Raw genomic sequence first — 16966 nt, 5'->3', positions numbered from 1 at the left:
ATTCCTCTAACTCTAATATCAGAACTTATTACATGGCGTTTTAACATTCGCCGAAATGCTTGCTTGTGATTGGTCAATAGCGCTCGTCAGAGGTCCGTTATTACTCGATAACGGACCTCTGCCGAGCAATAATGACCGCTGTGCGCAGCTGTAGCAATCAAGCCCACTAAATAATTGACCTTCACTGACGTTTAGAACACCTCGGCGAGGCGCCTCGGTATTCTAAACGCCGTGTCGGTCAATTATTTTGCGACAATGACCTCGTAGCTATACATTATCCCTTTCCAGTTATCAGACCACATTCCCCTAACCCTAATATCAGAACATATGCCAGTTATCAGACCACATTCCCAGCCCTGCTCACTTGAACATTATACGAGGTGCTGTTGCAGGAGACCATGTGTTTCCACTGCTGGTCCACAGAGTCCCACATCTCCAGGTTGTAAGACTGAACCGCGCTGCCACCATCGTAGGTGGGACCGTACCACGACAGGGTCAGACAGGAGCGGCGGATGTCCGACAGGGCAGGGACCTTGGCTGGAGGGTCGGGCTTATCTAGGGAGACCGAGAGAGAGAGAGAGAGAGAGAGAGAGAGAGAGAGAGAGAGAGAGAGAGAGAGAGAGAGAGAGAGAGAGAGAGAGAGAGAGAGAGAGAGAGAGAGAGAGAGAGAGAGAGTAAACACCGGAGTGATACAGGGTTCCCACAGACATTGCACAATTAAATTCAAGGACTTTCAAGTACTTTTCCAAGCACTATTTTTCATTTTAAAAGGGCATTTAAAAGGATACAATTCACTTTTAAATGCTGTTTTTTTTATAGAAAAAAAGGACATATCCAATATTTATGGCTTAAAACCAATTTCCGACAATTAGTTACACTTTAAATAAAGAAAATAATAATTCTTGATTCAGAATTTTTTTTATCATGGATGAACAAAACTTTAAATACGAATGGTTGAATTTCAAGGACTTTTTAAGAACTTGGGCTGTTTTCAAGGAATTCCAGGTATTGACTTTTTTTTGGTAAAAAATCAAGCACTTTAAGCACTTCAAGGACCTTGTGCAAACCCTGGTGATAGATAATAGATCAGTAGATCAACTAGTGAAAGATAATAGATATTAGATAACAGTCTATATAATGAGATGGATCACTGTGGTAGTTTAACCAGAGACAGTCTATATAATGAGATGGATCACTGTGTTGGTTTAACCAGAGACAGTCTATATAATGAGATGGATCACTGTGGTAGTTTAACCAGAGACAGTCTATATAATGAGATGGATCACTGTGGTAGTTTAACCAGAGACAGTCTATATAATGAGATGGATCACTGTGGTAGTTTAACCAGAGACAGTCTATATAATGAGATGGATCACTGTGGTAGTTTAACCAGAGACAGTCTATATAATGAGATGGATCACTGTGTTAGTTTAACCAGAGACAGTCTATATAATGAGATGGATCACTGTGGTAGTTTAACCAGAGACAGTCTATATAATGAGATGGATCACTGTGTTAGTTTAACCAGAGACAGTCTATATAATGAGATGGATCACTGTGGTAGTTTAACCAGAGACAGTCTATATAATGAGATGGATCACTGTGGTAGTTTAACCAGTGACAGTCTATATAATGAGATGGATCACTGTGGTAGTTTAACCAGAGACAGTCTATATAATGAGATGGATCACTCTGGTAGTTTAACCAGAGACAGTATATATAATGAGATGGATCACTGTGGTAGTTTAACCAGAGACAGTCTATATAATGAGATGGATCATTGTGGTAGTTTAACCAGAGACAGTCTATATAATGAGATGGATCACTGTGGTAGTTTAACCAGAGACAGTCTATATAATGAGATGGATCACTCTGGTAGTTTAACCAGAGACAGTATATATAATGAGATGGATCACTGTGGTAGTTTAACCAGAGACAGTCTATAGAATGAGATGGATCACTGTGGTAGTTTAACCAGAGACAGTCTATATAATGAGATGGATCACTGTGGTAGTTTAACCAGAGACAGTCTATATAATGAGGAGACAGACCACTGTTGTAGTTTTGAAGGGGGAAATCCGTAATGCAAAAAATGGTAGGAACAAAGAAACAACTTCAATTTTTAAATGTGATGTAATTTTATGTTGAGTAAAGTTATAATTGTGAATTTTGAGTTAGAATGTGAGTTGTTTTAAATGAATGACAATCTCTGCCAAAAGTGTGGTTTCCATGGCAACTAAGAACTCTGTGGCAGCAACCACTGGATGGCACATGCATAGAAACTGAAAAAGAAAAAAGGCATTTTTCTATCTCAAAAGTTGTCCTTTTTGACCACATTTCTGGGTTGTCAGAAATTGACCACTGATTTCAAATAAGAAAAATTATCATATCTACCGTAATTCCTCTAATAGTAACCGGGTCTCAAATACAAGCCGGGTCTCTATTAATGGCCGGGTGCGCTCTTGAGCTAAGCAATTATAAGCCGGCCTCCTAATACAAGCCGGGTTACTAATATACTGAGCTGCATACTGAGCTAGTTACTTGATTTCACTTTGAAAACATTGAAATGACCAGTGACCACCTGTAATTGCACTGTTTACTATTTCATACAGTACTTGGTTTAAATAAATGAACCCAGTACATTTTACTGGGTTCAAACTGACACAAAATGTTGATTTATTCATTATGATCTGTTTGAAAATTAGAAATATAGGCCTCTCTCTTATACAGGCCTCCTCCTAATACAAGCCTGGTACCCGCTACAGTTGAAACAAATACAAGCCGGGGTTACTATTAGAGGAATTACGGTATGTATGATATACGAATGACTCCCCATGACTCCCCCAATCTCGATATGGGTTGGAGATACCAGATTGATATGAGGTTGATATGAGGTTGATATGAGGTTGATATCAGGTTGATACCAGGTTGGTGACATCTTGATGGAGCGCCGAGCGCCAAGCGGATGCAGATTACAGATTGCAGATTGCAGGCTACATCATTTATGATACATGTTTTATTAAAATGTTTATGATGAGTCATATACTATAATAGTATAATACTATAATATTAGTGTAGCCTAATCTTTATCTGCAACTGTGAAGAAAAACCCCATTGGTTTAAACAGAATGAATAGACACATACAATTATTTCTTTTACAATAATCCATCTGAATGTTGATTTAGATCTCGAACGTCAACGTTATGAATGAAGGTTTGAACTAGTCGGTTGAGCCCTGCCAGGTTGATATCAGTTTGATATCCGTCTAAAAACAAGGTATCACTATCTGAGAACCTCCCCCAATCTGAACTCCCATGCAGAGAGACAGCATCCAATAGCCTTTAATAGAGACAACAAAGTAATAAACCTGCCATCTACTGCTCTGGGATCAGATTACCTCACCCTAATCCTCACTTCAATCATCAGGGTGGAGGCCATAAAATCGGACCTGTGTGCTGCCGCTAGCAAGGCATGTTTACTGTGAGCAGAGAGACCGGCTGACTCCAGGGTCAGCTTCACTATATAATATAATATAGGTGTGTTTGTGTGTGTGTGTGTGTGTGTGTGTGTGTGTGTGTGTGTGTGTGTGTGTGTGTGTGTGTGTGTGTGTGTGTGTGTGTGTGTGTGTGTGTGTGTGTGTGTGTGTGTGTGTGTGTGTGAGTGTAAGTGTGTTTGAGAGAGGGGGGGCATGTCTAAGTATGTATAAATGTGTGTGGTGTGTGTGCATGTGTTTGTATTTGAGAGAGGGGGGTATGTGTAAGTATGCACGAGTGTGTGTATGCAAGTGTGTGTGTGTGTGTGTGTATGTGTGTGTGTGTGTGTGTGTGTGTGTGTGTGTGTGTGTGTGTGTGTGTGTGTGTGTGTGTGTGTGTGTGTGTGTGTGTGTGTGTGTGTGTGTGTGTGTGTGTGTGTGTGTGAGTGTAAGTGTGTTTGAGAGAGGGGGGGCATGTCTAAGTATGTATAAATGTGTGTGGTGTGTGTGCATGTGTTTGTATTTGAGAGAGGGGGGTATGTGTAAGTATGCACGAGTGTGTGTATGCAAGTGTGAGAGTGTGTGTGTGTGTGTGTGTATGTGTGTGTGTGTGTGTGTGTGTGTGTGTGTGTGTGTGTGTGTGTGTGTGTGTGTGTGTGTGTGTGTGTGTGTGTGTGTGTGTGTAATGTAAAAAGAGACGTGTATAAGCATGCACAAGTGTGCACGTGTATATGCTTGGCGCTTGTGTCAGGATGTGTGTGTTTGTTTGTGTTTGAAGGGTACAGTTGATTCTCCCTGCTTTACTCACTCAAACCCCTGCTTAATCCCCACCCGGCTGCCTGCTAAAAACCCAACGCACCCAAACAAACACACCTGACCTCCCACAGCACAGCCGGACGTCAAGAGGCGACAGTGAATAGGTCAAAGGTCAAAATCACAGGATATTGTTAGAATACTGTTAGAACAGTTCTAGATGCTTGACTATGCTGATCTGTTTGCATTGAATGGTTTGTAGGTATATCTCACATACTCTGCCAAATGAGCCAGTACGACGGCCGGCCCAAGCCGAAGGCAATGCTGAGACTGGGATTCTATACCGGAGTCTCTTGCATTGGTGACGAGCGCAATCTCCGCTACGCCACCCAGCCGCCCCATGTGGGCTATCATTGAAATTGAAAAGCTACACTCATTGGCTATAACCCTGCCCAATCATTTTCGCAATCGGCGGATGATTGGCAGAGTTAGAGCGTCGGGAGTCCGGGGTGGTAATCTGATGCTTGCACGTAAAAAGTTGCGCACCTGACATATCGTCATGTAACTCGAGAACCAAGGCACGGATTTTGTCGAGTGAGGTGGCATTCGAATGGCAACGAATAGAGCTTTCATTCTGTAATTTATATGTTCGGTGAAAAATGCAGCCCCAAGCCGCCAGACGCTCGCAAAGTGCCGTGACTTTCGTCTGTTCCCCCGGCGGGCCGTTGCATGTTAACTGGTTTTAATATCAGAGCTTCTGGTATGTTTACTCCTAAATATTGCCTTGACTCCGCTTCCCATTTGATGTCGTATTTTTCCCTTATTTCGTGGTATTATTGAAATTTTGTATTATTGAAATTGTAGCCTCCCTCCACGATTCTGGAACCACAGCCCTTTGTAACACCCAGCTGAAAGTGTGTGTGTGTCCAGTTAACAGTGTTGAAGCAGGTCCATCCTCCAGCGTTAACTGACAGCGTAGCATCATTTACAACAGTCCCACGCACACGCACACACACACACACACACGCACACACACACACACACACACACACACACACACACACACACACACACACACACACACACACACACACACACATCCAGCTGTGCAGTGGTTCCCTGAGTCAGGCTGGATGTTGTCCAGTCAGATACACAAACCAGAGGCCCTGCTATTACCACACACACACACACGCACGCACGCACGCACGCACACACGCACACACACACACACACACACACACACACCACACACACACACACACACACACACACACACACACACACACACACACACACAAGGCTTGGGCGGTATGACGGTATTACGGTATACCAGGGTATTTCGAGATCCCGCCGGTATGATTCTCAATACCGTGACGTCACTACCGTTCTGAGAGCTAACGTTAATACCTGGATGGTGCGGGCTAACTGGCTACCGTTCTGAGAGCTAACGTTGATACCTGGATGGTGCGGGCTAACTGGCTACCGTTCTGAAAACTAACGTTGATACCTGGATGGTGCGGGCTAACTTGCTACCGTTCTGAGAGCTAACGTTGATACCTGGATGGTGCGGGCTAACTGGCTACCGTTCTGAGAGCTAACGTTGATACCTGGATGGTGCTGGCTAACTGGCTACCGTTCTGAGAGCTAACATTGATACCTGGATGGTGCTGGCTAACTGGCTACCGTTCTGAGAGCTAACGTTGATACCTGGATGGTGCTGGCTAACTGGCTACTGTTCTGAGAGCTAACGTTGATACCTGGATGGTGCGGGCTAACTCAAGTTCAAGTTTCAAGTTTCAAGTTTCTTTAATAGTTGTCATACAGAAGTACAGAATACTTTTATACAAAATGCTTCTTACTGTTACGCTCCAGAGACTGTGCTAGACAAGATAAGTATGAAATAACATAGTATAGCATGTAAATTAGAAGTAAAAAATGAGGTCACAGTGTTCAGTATAGACATATGTACAATGTTCGATGCAGAATAGACGTAACTGAGTTACCATATAATATACAATATACTATGCAGTGTACTAATATACAATACTATATAGTGAAAAGCAGAAATGGGATGAGGTACAATTTAGGTACAATTTACAGTAAGGTGTACGAGTTGTAGTGCAAATCCTTTATCAATAAATATAAAGTGTGTTTAGGTGATCAAAAGTGTGGAGAGTGGGTGCTGCAGTGTGTTGTTTGTTTAAAGTGAGTGTGTGCGTGTGGATGTGTGTGCTGTGTGCATTTGATGGTTGTTGTATAGTGTTTATTGTTCGTTGAGCAGCCTGATGGCCTGGGGATAGAAGCTTCTTCTGAGTCTTTCTGTGCTCGCCTTGAGACTCCGGTATCGCTTGCCTGACCGCAGCAGTTCAAACTGGCTACCGTTCTGAGAGCTAACGTTGATACCTGGATGTTGCGGGCTAACTGGCTACCGTTCTGAGAGCTAACGTTGATACCTGGATGTTGCGGGCTAACTGGCTACCGTTCTGAGAGCTAACGTTAATACCTGGATGGTGCAGGCTAACTGGCTACCGTTCTGAGAGCTAACGTTAATACCTCGATGGTGCGGGCTAACTGGCTACCGTTCTTTGATTTGTTTACTTGGTAACACGGGTTGCTAAGGATAGGTTCGAGGTTGAAGAAAGTGCACTTTTAGGTTGAAAGAACGGCCCTAATGTCAACGTGTTTCAATATAAGTGTTATGTATGGTGATACTGAGTATATTGTTAGCCCCCCCCCCCCCCGCTGATGAAAATGAAAGTCATACCGTATATATACCGTATACCGGGGTATTGTCAGCATGGTATGACGGTATGAAAAAAATTATACCGCCCAAGCCTAACACACACACACACACACACACACACACACACATACAAGCAGCATGCACATACACACAGAGGTACAAATGTATTTATTCACACACGCACGCACACACATTTAGAATATTTTATTTATGTCCACATAAAGACAAAGTTTAAAGGACACAAATATTAACAGTGCACTTGTACATTGTGGGATTATTCCGATACAATCGTGCCACAGTGGCAACCAAAGTTACAGACTCACACGGATGATGAACCTGACAATCAACACACAGCTCATGGGTACAGATAGCAGCGTCTTCTCCAAATTGCCCGGCTGCCAATAATTGCTGACACTGAGCAATATTTTGCTAATTGTTTGGCTCTTCTCTTCGGAAGACCGGCCAACTGAAGGCCTCTAACACCCAACTTATGGACATGACCCAGGCCTCCAAATATGAAGACTAAAAGTTTACAGTTGTAGCCGAGTTGTGATATGGTATGGTCTAACAGTTGATATTTTAACATTTTGGTTGTAAAGGCTTCCTCTAGACTGTAGTCAAACGTGCAACCAACTTCTAGGATGAGAACCTCTCTGTTATTCTCATTAACAATAACAACATCGGGGGTGTTAGCTGAAATATCAGAGAACAGTGAATTGTCCCTACACAGATTGAGCATTATGGCTTCACACTGGTGTGCTTATACAGCTTATATGTTGCAGGTGACCCGAGTGTGGAACTGACACTGTCTGCAATCAGGTCCACGATCCTATCATGCCTACAAATGTAGAGCCCTTTGTATGCATGACAGCCATTGAGTATGTGAGACATGGTTTCTGTTGTCTGTTCGTGACCATGGTGTATGCACTGTGGGCTATGACTGCCAGGGAACCAGATGGAAAGGTTGAGCATTGATGGTAAAACCTGTAGCCTAGCTTTTAAAGTAAAAATGATGATGCTCTCATCAATAGCTACATTTTTAAAAACTGCGTGCGAGACAGAGTGGTCAGCGGCAGGGAGACAAGCAAGCTTCCCTTGCAGTTTAAGCTCACACACACACACACACACACACACACACACACACAGACACACACACACACACACACACACACACACACACACACACACACACACACACACACACACAGAGTGAGAGACAGAGCGCTGCCATAAAAGGCCCTCCGACTGTACTGTACTAAACCCAGCTTACACACGTCACGTCAGGCTCGCACTCACACTTCAAACAGTAAGTTATACACAAAGTACGGCACACACACACACACACACATGCACACACATGCACACACACACACGCACACAGACACAGACACACACACACCCACCCACCCACCCACCCCCCCCCACACACACACATGCACAGACAGACAGACAGACACACATATTCACTCTCTCTCTCTCTCTCTCTCTCTCTCTCTCTCTCTCTCTCTCTCTCTCTCTCTCTGCTGTGTTAGTATTGGGGTCTTAAGCAGAGAGCAGGAAGTTTAGAACAGAGATTCTTATCGGCAGTCCTGTCGTCAACACCGCACTGATCTACCAGAGAACATGTAAACTGAACGCTGGCTAGAGAATCACCCACCTTCTCCACCGTAGAATCCATGCTTTCTAATAATAATAATAATAATTCATTACATTTATATAGCACTTTTCTAGACACTCAAAGCGCCCCCCCCCCCCACAATGTAGGGATGAAATGGCCTCCTTCACCACCACTGGTAGCACCCAACCTTGGGCTACGCAGGCTCAATGGCTGCCATACACTGGCACCAGGCACACATCACACGACACAATGGCTGAACGGCTCAGGAGACAGGGATTGATATCAGTCAATTAAGGGGGAGGGATGATTAGGTGGCCTTGATGTCAGAGACCTCATTCATTGACCTCATTGGTCTCTGCCTCATTGATCACAATGTTGTTAAAATGTGATATTGTAACTCCTCCTCAGTCCTGCTGGTTAACTTGACCTACCGTCAAAACCCTCTGAAACCTACTGACGGGCCGGTGAACATTAGCATCACATGTAGTGAAAACGAGCTAAATAAGCCATCGAGGGGCTGCTATGTCGGTGGATTTGCCTAATTGATGCACATCTTGTCACGGTAGCAAACAAACAAACATTGTCCAGATGTGGATATACTTCACCCTTTCACTGCCACACTACAGACTGTTAACCCTTTACTATCACACTACCGACGGTTACCGTCGGTAGTGTGATAGTAAAGGGTTAACCTTCTGTAGTTTGGCAGTGAAAGGGTTAACCTGCTGCTGTGTGGCAGTGAAAGGGTTAACCTTCTGTGTATTGTCGCAGTGAGCGGGTTAACCGTTTGGTAGTGTGGCAGTGAAAGGGTTAAGAGACGCTTGGCACATTCATTGCTCGCCACATTATTATTTACACAACGTCCAAGTGAATTCCACAGACGCCGGTCAATGCAGGCTGCGAAAGCAAATGACACGATGCAAATGACAGATTCATCAAAACCACATGTATCATTATGGTACAGTATGCTGTAGTACCTGCTGTTGCGTGACACGGTCAACCCACCGCGTGCCTCTACCTGCATGATGCAACACCTGGGGCATGTTCAGTCTGAAAGCGGTGTGCACCGTTTCGCTACGGTTTTTCCCGCGTTGAACGGTGTGAAACAGTGCACAGCAGCCTTTGAGGTCTGTCTGTCTGCAGACTAACAAGAGGCTGGTTGAGGAGCTTACAGATGAGAGTGAGGTTGAGGTCTGTCTGTCTGCAGACTAACAAGAGGCTGGTTGAGGAGCTTACCGATGAGAGTGAGGTTGAGGTCTGTCTGTCTGCAGACTAACAGAGGCTGGTTGAGGAGCTTACAGATGAGAGTGAGGTTGAGGTCTGTCTGTCTGCAGACTAACAAGAGGCTGGTTGAGGAGCTTACCGATGAGAGTGAGGTTGATGTCTGTCTGTCTGCAGACTAACAAGAGGCTGGTTGAGGAGCTTACAGATGAGAGTGAGGTTGATGTCTGTCTGTCTGCAGACTAACAAGAGGCTGGTTGAGGAGCTTACAGATGAGAGTGAGGTTGAGGTCTGTCTGTCTGCAGACTAACAAGAGGCTGGTTGAGGAGCTTACAGATGAGAGTGAGGTTGAGGTCTGTCTGTCTGCAGACTAACAAGAGGCTGGTTGAGGAGCTTACAGATGAGAGTGAGGTTGAGGTCTGTCTGTCTGCAGACTAACAAGAGGCTGGTTGAGGAGCTTACAGATGAGAGTGAGGTTGAGGTCTGTCTGTCTGCAGACTAACAAGAGGCTGGTTGAGGAGCTTACCGATGAGAGTGAGGTTGAGGTCTGTCTGTCTGCAGACTAACAAGAGGCTGGTTGAGGAGCTTACAGATGAGAGTGAGGTTGAGGTCTGTCTGTCTGCAGACTAACAAGAGGCTGGTTGAGGAGCTTACCGATGAGAGTGAGGTTGAGGTCTGTCTGTCTGCAGACTAACAAGAGGCTGGTTGAGGAGCTTACAGATGAGAGTGAGGTTGAGGTCTGTCTGTCTGCAGACTAACAGAGGCTGGTTGAGGAGCTTACAGATGAGAGTGAGGTTGAGGTCTGTCTGTCTGCAGACTAACAGAGGCTGGTTGAGGAGCTTACAGATGAGAGTGAGGTTGAGGTCTGTCTGTCTGCAGACTAACAAGAGGCTGGTTGAGGAGCTTACAGATGAGAGTGAGGTTGAGGTCTGTCTGTCTGCAGACTAACAAGAGGCTGGTTGAGGAGCTTACCGATGAGAGTGAGGTTGAGGTCTGTCTGTCTGCAGACTAACAAGAGGCTGGTTGAGGAGCTTACAGATGAGAGTGAGGTTGAGGTCTGTCTGTCTGTCTGCAGACTAACAAGAGGCTGGTTGAGGAGCTTACCGATGAGAGTGAGGTTGAGGTCTGTCTGTCTGCAGACTAACAAGAGGCTGGTTGAGGAGCTTACAGATGAGAGTGAGGTTGAGGTCTGTCTGTCTGCAGACTAACAGAGGCTGGTTGAGGAGCTTACAGATGAGAGTGAGGTTGAGGTCTGTCTGTCTGCAGACTAACAAGAGGCTGGTTGAGGAGCTTACCGATGAGAGTGAGGTTGAGGTCTGTCTGTCTGCAGACTAACAAGAGGCTGGTTGAGGAGCTTACAGATGAGTGAGGTTGAGGTCTGTCTGTCTGCAGACTAACAAGAGGCTGGTTGAGGAGCTTACAGATGAGAGTGAGGTTGAGGTCTGTCTGTCTGCAGACTAACAAGAGGCTGGTTGAGGAGCTTACAGATGAGAGTGAGGTTGAGGTCTGTCTGTCTGCAGACTAACAAGAGGCTGGTTGAGGAGCTTACAGATGAGAGTGAGGTTGAGGTCTGTCTGTCTGTCTGCAGACTAACAAGAGGCTGGTTGAGGAGCTTACAGATGAGAGTGAGGTTGAGGTCTGTCTGTCTGCAGACTAACAAGAGGCTGGTTGAGGAGCTTACCGATGAGAGTGAGGTTGAGGTCTGTCTGTCTGCAGACTAACAAGAGGCTGGTTGAGGAGCTTACAGATGAGAGTGAGGTTGAGGTCTGTCTGTCTGCAGACTAACAGAGGCTGGTTGAGGAGCTTACAGATGAGAGTGAGGTTGAGGTCTGTCTGTCTGCAGACTAACAAGAGGCTGGTTGAGGAGCTTACCGATGAGAGTGAGGTTGAGGTCTGTTTGTCTGCAGACTAACAAGAGGCTGGTTGAGGAGCTTACCGATGAGAGTGAGGTTGAGGTCTGTCTGTCTGCAGACTAACAAGAGGCTGGTTGAGGAGCTTACAGATGAGAGTGAGGTTGAGGTCTGTCTGTCTGCAGACTAACAGAGGCTGGTTGAGGAGCTTACAGATGAGAGTGAGGTTGAGGTCTGTCTGTCTGCAGACTAACAAGAGGCTGGTTGAGGAGCTTACAGATGAGAGTGAGGCTGAGGTCTGTCTGTCTGTCTGCAGACTAACAAGAGGCTGGTTGAGGAGCTTACAGATGAGAGTGAGGTTGAGGTCTGTCTGTCTGCAGACTAACAAGAGGCTGGTTGAGGAGCTTACAGATGAGAGTGAGGTTGAGGTCTGTCTGTCTGCAGACTAACAAGAGGCTGGTTGAGGAGCTTACAGATGAGAGTGAGGTTGAGGTCTGTCTGTCTGCAGACTAACAAGAGGCTGGTTGAGGAGCTTACAGATGAGAGTGAGGTTGAGGTCTGTCTGTCTGCAGACTAACAGAGGCTGGTTGAGGAGCTTACAGATGAGAGTGAGGTTGAGGTCTGTCTGTCTGCAGACTAACAAGAGGCTGGTTGAGGAGCTTACAGATGAGAGTGAGGTTGAGGTCTGTCTGTCTGCAGACTAACAAGAGGCTGGTTGAGGAGCTTACCGATGAGAGTGAGGTTGAGGTCTGTCTGTCTGCAGACTAACAAGAGGCTGGTTGAGGAGCTTACAGATGAGTGAGGTTGAGGTCTGTCTGTCTGCAGACTAACAAGAGGCTGGTTGAGGAGCTTACAGATGAGAGTGAGGTTGAGGTCTGTCTGTCTGCAGACTAACAAGAGGCTGGTTGAGGAGCTTACAGATGAGAGTGAGGTTGAGGTCTGTCTGTCTGTCTGCAGACTAACAAGAGGCTGGTTGAGGAGCTTACAGATGAGAGTGAGGTTGAGGTCTGTCTGTCTGCAGACTAACAAGAGGCTGGTTGAGGAGCTTACCGATGAGAGTGAGGTTGAGGTCTGTCTGTCTGCAGACTAACAAGAGGCTGGTTGAGGAGCTTACAGATGAGAGTGAGGTTGAGGTCTGTCTGTCTGCAGACTAACAAGAGGCTGGTTGAGGAGCTTACAGATGAGAGTGAGGTTGAGGTCTGTCTGTCTGCAGACTAACAAGAGGCTGGTTGAGGAGCTTACAGATGAGAGTGAGGTTGAGGTCTGTCTGTCTGCAGACTAACAAGAGGCTGGTTGAGGAGCTTACAGATGAGAGTGAGGTTGAGGTCTGTCTGTCTGCAGACTAACAAGAGGCTGGTTGAGGAGCTTACAGATGAGAGTGAGGTTGAGGTCTGTCTGTCTGCAGACTAACAAGAGGCTGGTTGAGGAGCTTACAGATGAGAGTGAGGTTGAGGTCTGTCTGTCTGCAGACTAACAAGAGGCTGGTTGAGGAGCTTACAGATGAGAGTGAGGTTGAGGTCTGTCTGTCTGCAGACTAACAAGAGGCTGGTTGAGGAGCTTACAGATGAGAGTGAGGTTGATGTCTGTCTGTCTGCAGACTAACAAGAGGCTGGTTGAGGAGCTTACAGATGAGAGTGAGGTTGAGGTCTGTCTGTCTGCAGACTAACAAGAGGCTGGTTGAGGAGCTTACAGATGAGAGTGAGGTTGAGGTCTGTCTGTCTGCAGACTAACAAGAGGCTGGTTGAGGAGCTTACAGATGAGAGTGAGGTTGAGGTCTGTCTGTCTGCAGACTAACAAGAGGCTGGTTGAGGAGCTTACAGATGAGAGTGAGGTTGAGGTCTGTCTGTCTGCAGACTAACAAGAGGCTGGTTGAGGAGCTTACCGATGAGAGTGAGGTTGAGGTCTGTCTGTCTGCAGACTAACAAGAGGCTGGTTGAGGAGCTTACAGATGAGAGTGAGGTTGAGGTCTGTCTGTCTGCAGACTAACAGAGGCTGGTTGAGGAGCTTACAGATGAGAGTGAGGTTGAGGTCTGTCTGTCTGCAGACTAACAAGAGGCTGGTTGAGGAGCTTACCGATGAGAGTGAGGTTGAGGTCTGTCTGTCTGCAGACTAACAAGAGGCTGGTTGAGGAGCTTACAGATGAGAGTGAGGTTGAGGTCTGTCTGTCTGCAGACTAACAAGAGGCTGGTTGAGGAGCTTACAGATGAGAGTGAGGTTGAGGTCTGTCTGTCTGCAGACTAACAAGAGGCTGGTTGAGGAGCTTACAGATGAGAGTGAGGTTGAGGTCTGTCTGTCTGCAGACTAACAAGAGGCTGGTTGAGGAGCTTACCGATGAGAGTGAGGTTGAGGTCTGTCTGTCTGCAGACTAACAAGAGGCTGGTTGAGGAGCTTACAGATGAGAGTGAGGTTGAGGTCTGTCTGTCTGCAGACTAACAGAGGCTGGTTGAGGAGCTTACAGATGAGAGTGAGGTTGAGGTCTGTCTGTCTGCAGACTAACAGAGGCTGGTTGAGGAGCTTACAGATGAGAGTGAGGTTGAGGTCTGTCTGTCTGCAGACTAACAAGAGGCTGGTTGAGGAGCTTACAGATGAGAGTGAGGTTGAGGTCTGTCTGTCTGCAGACTAACAAGAGGCTGGTTGAGGAGCTTACCGATGAGAGTGAGGTTGAGGTCTGTCTGTCTGCAGACTAACAAGAGGCTGGTTGAGGAGCTTACAGATGAGAGTGAGGTTGAGGTCTGTCTGTCTGTCTGCAGACTAACAAGAGGCTGGTTGAGGAGCTTACAGATGAGAGTGAGGTTGAGGTCTGTCTGTCTGCAGACTAACAAGAGGCTGGTTGAGGAGCTTACAGATGAGAGTGAGGTTGAGGTCTGTCTGTCTGCAGACTAACAGAGGCTGGTTGAGGAGCTTACAGATGAGAGTGAGGTTGAGGTCTGTCTGTCTGCAGACTAACAAGAGGCTGGTTGAGGAGCTTACCGATGAGAGTGAGGTTGAGGTCTGTCTGTCTGCAGACTAACAAGAGGCTGGTTGAGGAGCTTACAGATGAGTGAGGTTGAGGTCTGTCTGTCTGCAGACTAACAAGAGGCTGGTTGAGGAGCTTACAGATGAGAGTGAGGTTGAGGTCTGTCTGTCTGCAGACTAACAAGAGGCTGGTTGAGGAGCTTACAGATGAGAGTGAGGTTGAGGTCTGTCTGTCTGCAGACTAACAAGAGGCTGGTTGAGGAGCTTACAGATGAGAGTGAGGTTGAGGTCTGTCTGTCTGTCTGCAGACTAACAAGAGGCTGGTTGAGGAGCTTACAGATGAGAGTGAGGTTGAGGTCTGTCTGTCTGCAGACTAACAAGAGGCTGGTTGAGGAGCTTACCGATGAGAGTGAGGTTGAGGTCTGTCTGTCTGCAGACTAACAAGAGGCTGGTTGAGGAGCTTACAGATGAGAGTGAGGTTGAGGTCTGTCTGTCTGCAGACTAACAGAGGCTGGTTGAGGAGCTTACAGATGAGAGTGAGGTTGAGGTCTGTCTGTCTGCAGACTAACAAGAGGCTGGTTGAGGAGCTTACCGATGAGAGTGAGGTTGAGGTCTGTTTGTCTGCAGACTAACAAGAGGCTGGTTGAGGAGCTTACCGATGAGAGTGAGGTTGAGGTCTGTCTGTCTGCAGACTAACAAGAGGCTGGTTGAGGAGCTTACAGATGAGAGTGAGGTTGAGGTCTGTCTGTCTGCAGACTAACAGAGGCTGGTTGAGGAGCTTACAGATGAGAGTGAGGTTGAGGTCTGTCTGTCTGCAGACTAACAAGAGGCTGGTTGAGGAGCTTACAGATGAGAGTGAGGCTGAGGTCTGTCTGTCTGTCTGCAGACTAACAAGAGGCTGGTTGAGGAGCTTACAGATGAGAGTGAGGTTGAGGTCTGTCTGTCTGCAGACTAACAAGAGGCTGGTTGAGGAGCTTACAGATGAGAGTGAGGTTGAGGTCTGTCTGTCTGCAGACTAACAAGAGGCTGGTTGAGGAGCTTACAGATGAGAGTGAGGTTGAGGTCTGTCTGTCTGCAGACTAACAAGAGGCTGGTTGAGGAGCTTACAGATGAGAGTGAGGTTGAGGTCTGTCTGTCTGCAGACTAACAGAGGCTGGTTGAGGAGCTTACAGATGAGAGTGAGGTTGAGGTCTGTCTGTCTGCAGACTAACAAGAGGCTGGTTGAGGAGCTTACAGATGAGAGTGAGGTTGAGGTCTGTCTGTCTGCAGACTAACAAGAGGCTGGTTGAGGAGCTTACAGATGAGAGTGAGGTTGAGGTCTGTCTGTCTGCAGACTAACAAGAGGCTGGTTGAGGAGCTTACAGATGAGTGAGGTTGAGGTCTGTCTGTCTGCAGACTAACAAGAGGCTGGTTGAGGAGCTTACAGATGAGAGTGAGGTTGAGGTCTGTCTGTCTGCAGACTAACAAGAGGCTGGTTGAGGAGCTTACAGATGAGAGTGAGGTTGAGGGGTCTGTCTGTCTGCAGACTAACAAGAGGCTGGTTGAGGAGCTTACAGATGAGAGTGAGGTTGAGGTCTGTCTGTCTGCAGACTAACAAGAGGCTGGTTGAGGAGCTTACCGATGAGAGTGAGGTTGAGGTCTGTCTGTCTGCAGACTAACAAGAGGCTGGTTGAGGAGCTTACAGATGAGAGTGAGGTTGAGGTCTGTCTGTCTGCAGACTAACAGAGGCTGGTTGAGGAGCTTACAGATGAGAGTGAGGTTGAGGTCTGTCTGTCTGCAGACTAACAAGAGGCTGGTTGAGGAGCTTACCGATGAGAGTGAGGTTGAGGTCTGTTTGTCTGCAGACTAACAGAGGCTGGTTGAGGAGCTTACAGATGAGAGTGAGGTTGAGGTCTGTCTGTCTGCAGACTAACAAGAGGCTGGTTGAGGAGCTTACAGATGAGAGTGAGGTTGAGGTCTGTCTGTCTGCAGACTAACAAGAGGCTGGTTGAGGAGCTTACAGATGAGAGTGAGGTTGAGGTCTGTCTGTCTGCAGACTAACAAGAGGCTGGTTGAGGAGCTTACAGATGAGAGTGAGGTTGAGGTCTGTCTGTCTGCAGACTAACAAGAGGCTGGTTGAGGAGCTTACAGATGAGAGTGAGGTTGATGTCTGTCTGTCTGCAGACTAACAAGAGGCTGGTTGAGGAGCTTACAGATGAGAGTGAGGTTGAGGTCTGTCTGTCTGCAGACTAACAAGAGGCTGGTTGAGGAGCTTACAGATGAGAGTGAGGTTGAGGTCTGTCTGTCTGCAGACTAACAAGAGGCTGGTTGAGGAGCTTACAGATGAGAGTGAGGTTGAGGTCTGTCTGTCTGCA

General features: G+C 46.7%; 1 protein-coding gene across 1 annotated transcript in view; it reads right to left on the bottom strand.

The window, feature by feature from the left end:
• The window catches only part of LOC311229258 (myosin light chain kinase, smooth muscle-like), a gene marked incomplete at both ends in the record, with an annotated part of 244583 nt that overhangs the window by 55865 nt on the left and 171752 nt on the right, over window positions 1-16966 (bottom strand). Inside the window, 1 exon segment of the mRNA XM_084315325.1 lies at window positions 365-555. Coding sequence (XP_084171451.1) covers window positions 365-555 — 191 coding nt within the window.

This window comes from Notolepis coatsorum, assembly GCF_963971535.1.
Source record: "Notolepis coatsorum genome assembly, chromosome: 5".
Taxonomy (NCBI): Eukaryota; Metazoa; Chordata; class Actinopteri; order Aulopiformes; family Paralepididae; genus Notolepis; species Notolepis coatsorum.
The sequence above is the reverse complement of the archived record's forward strand: the minus strand, read 5'-3'. Positions and strand labels throughout refer to the sequence as shown.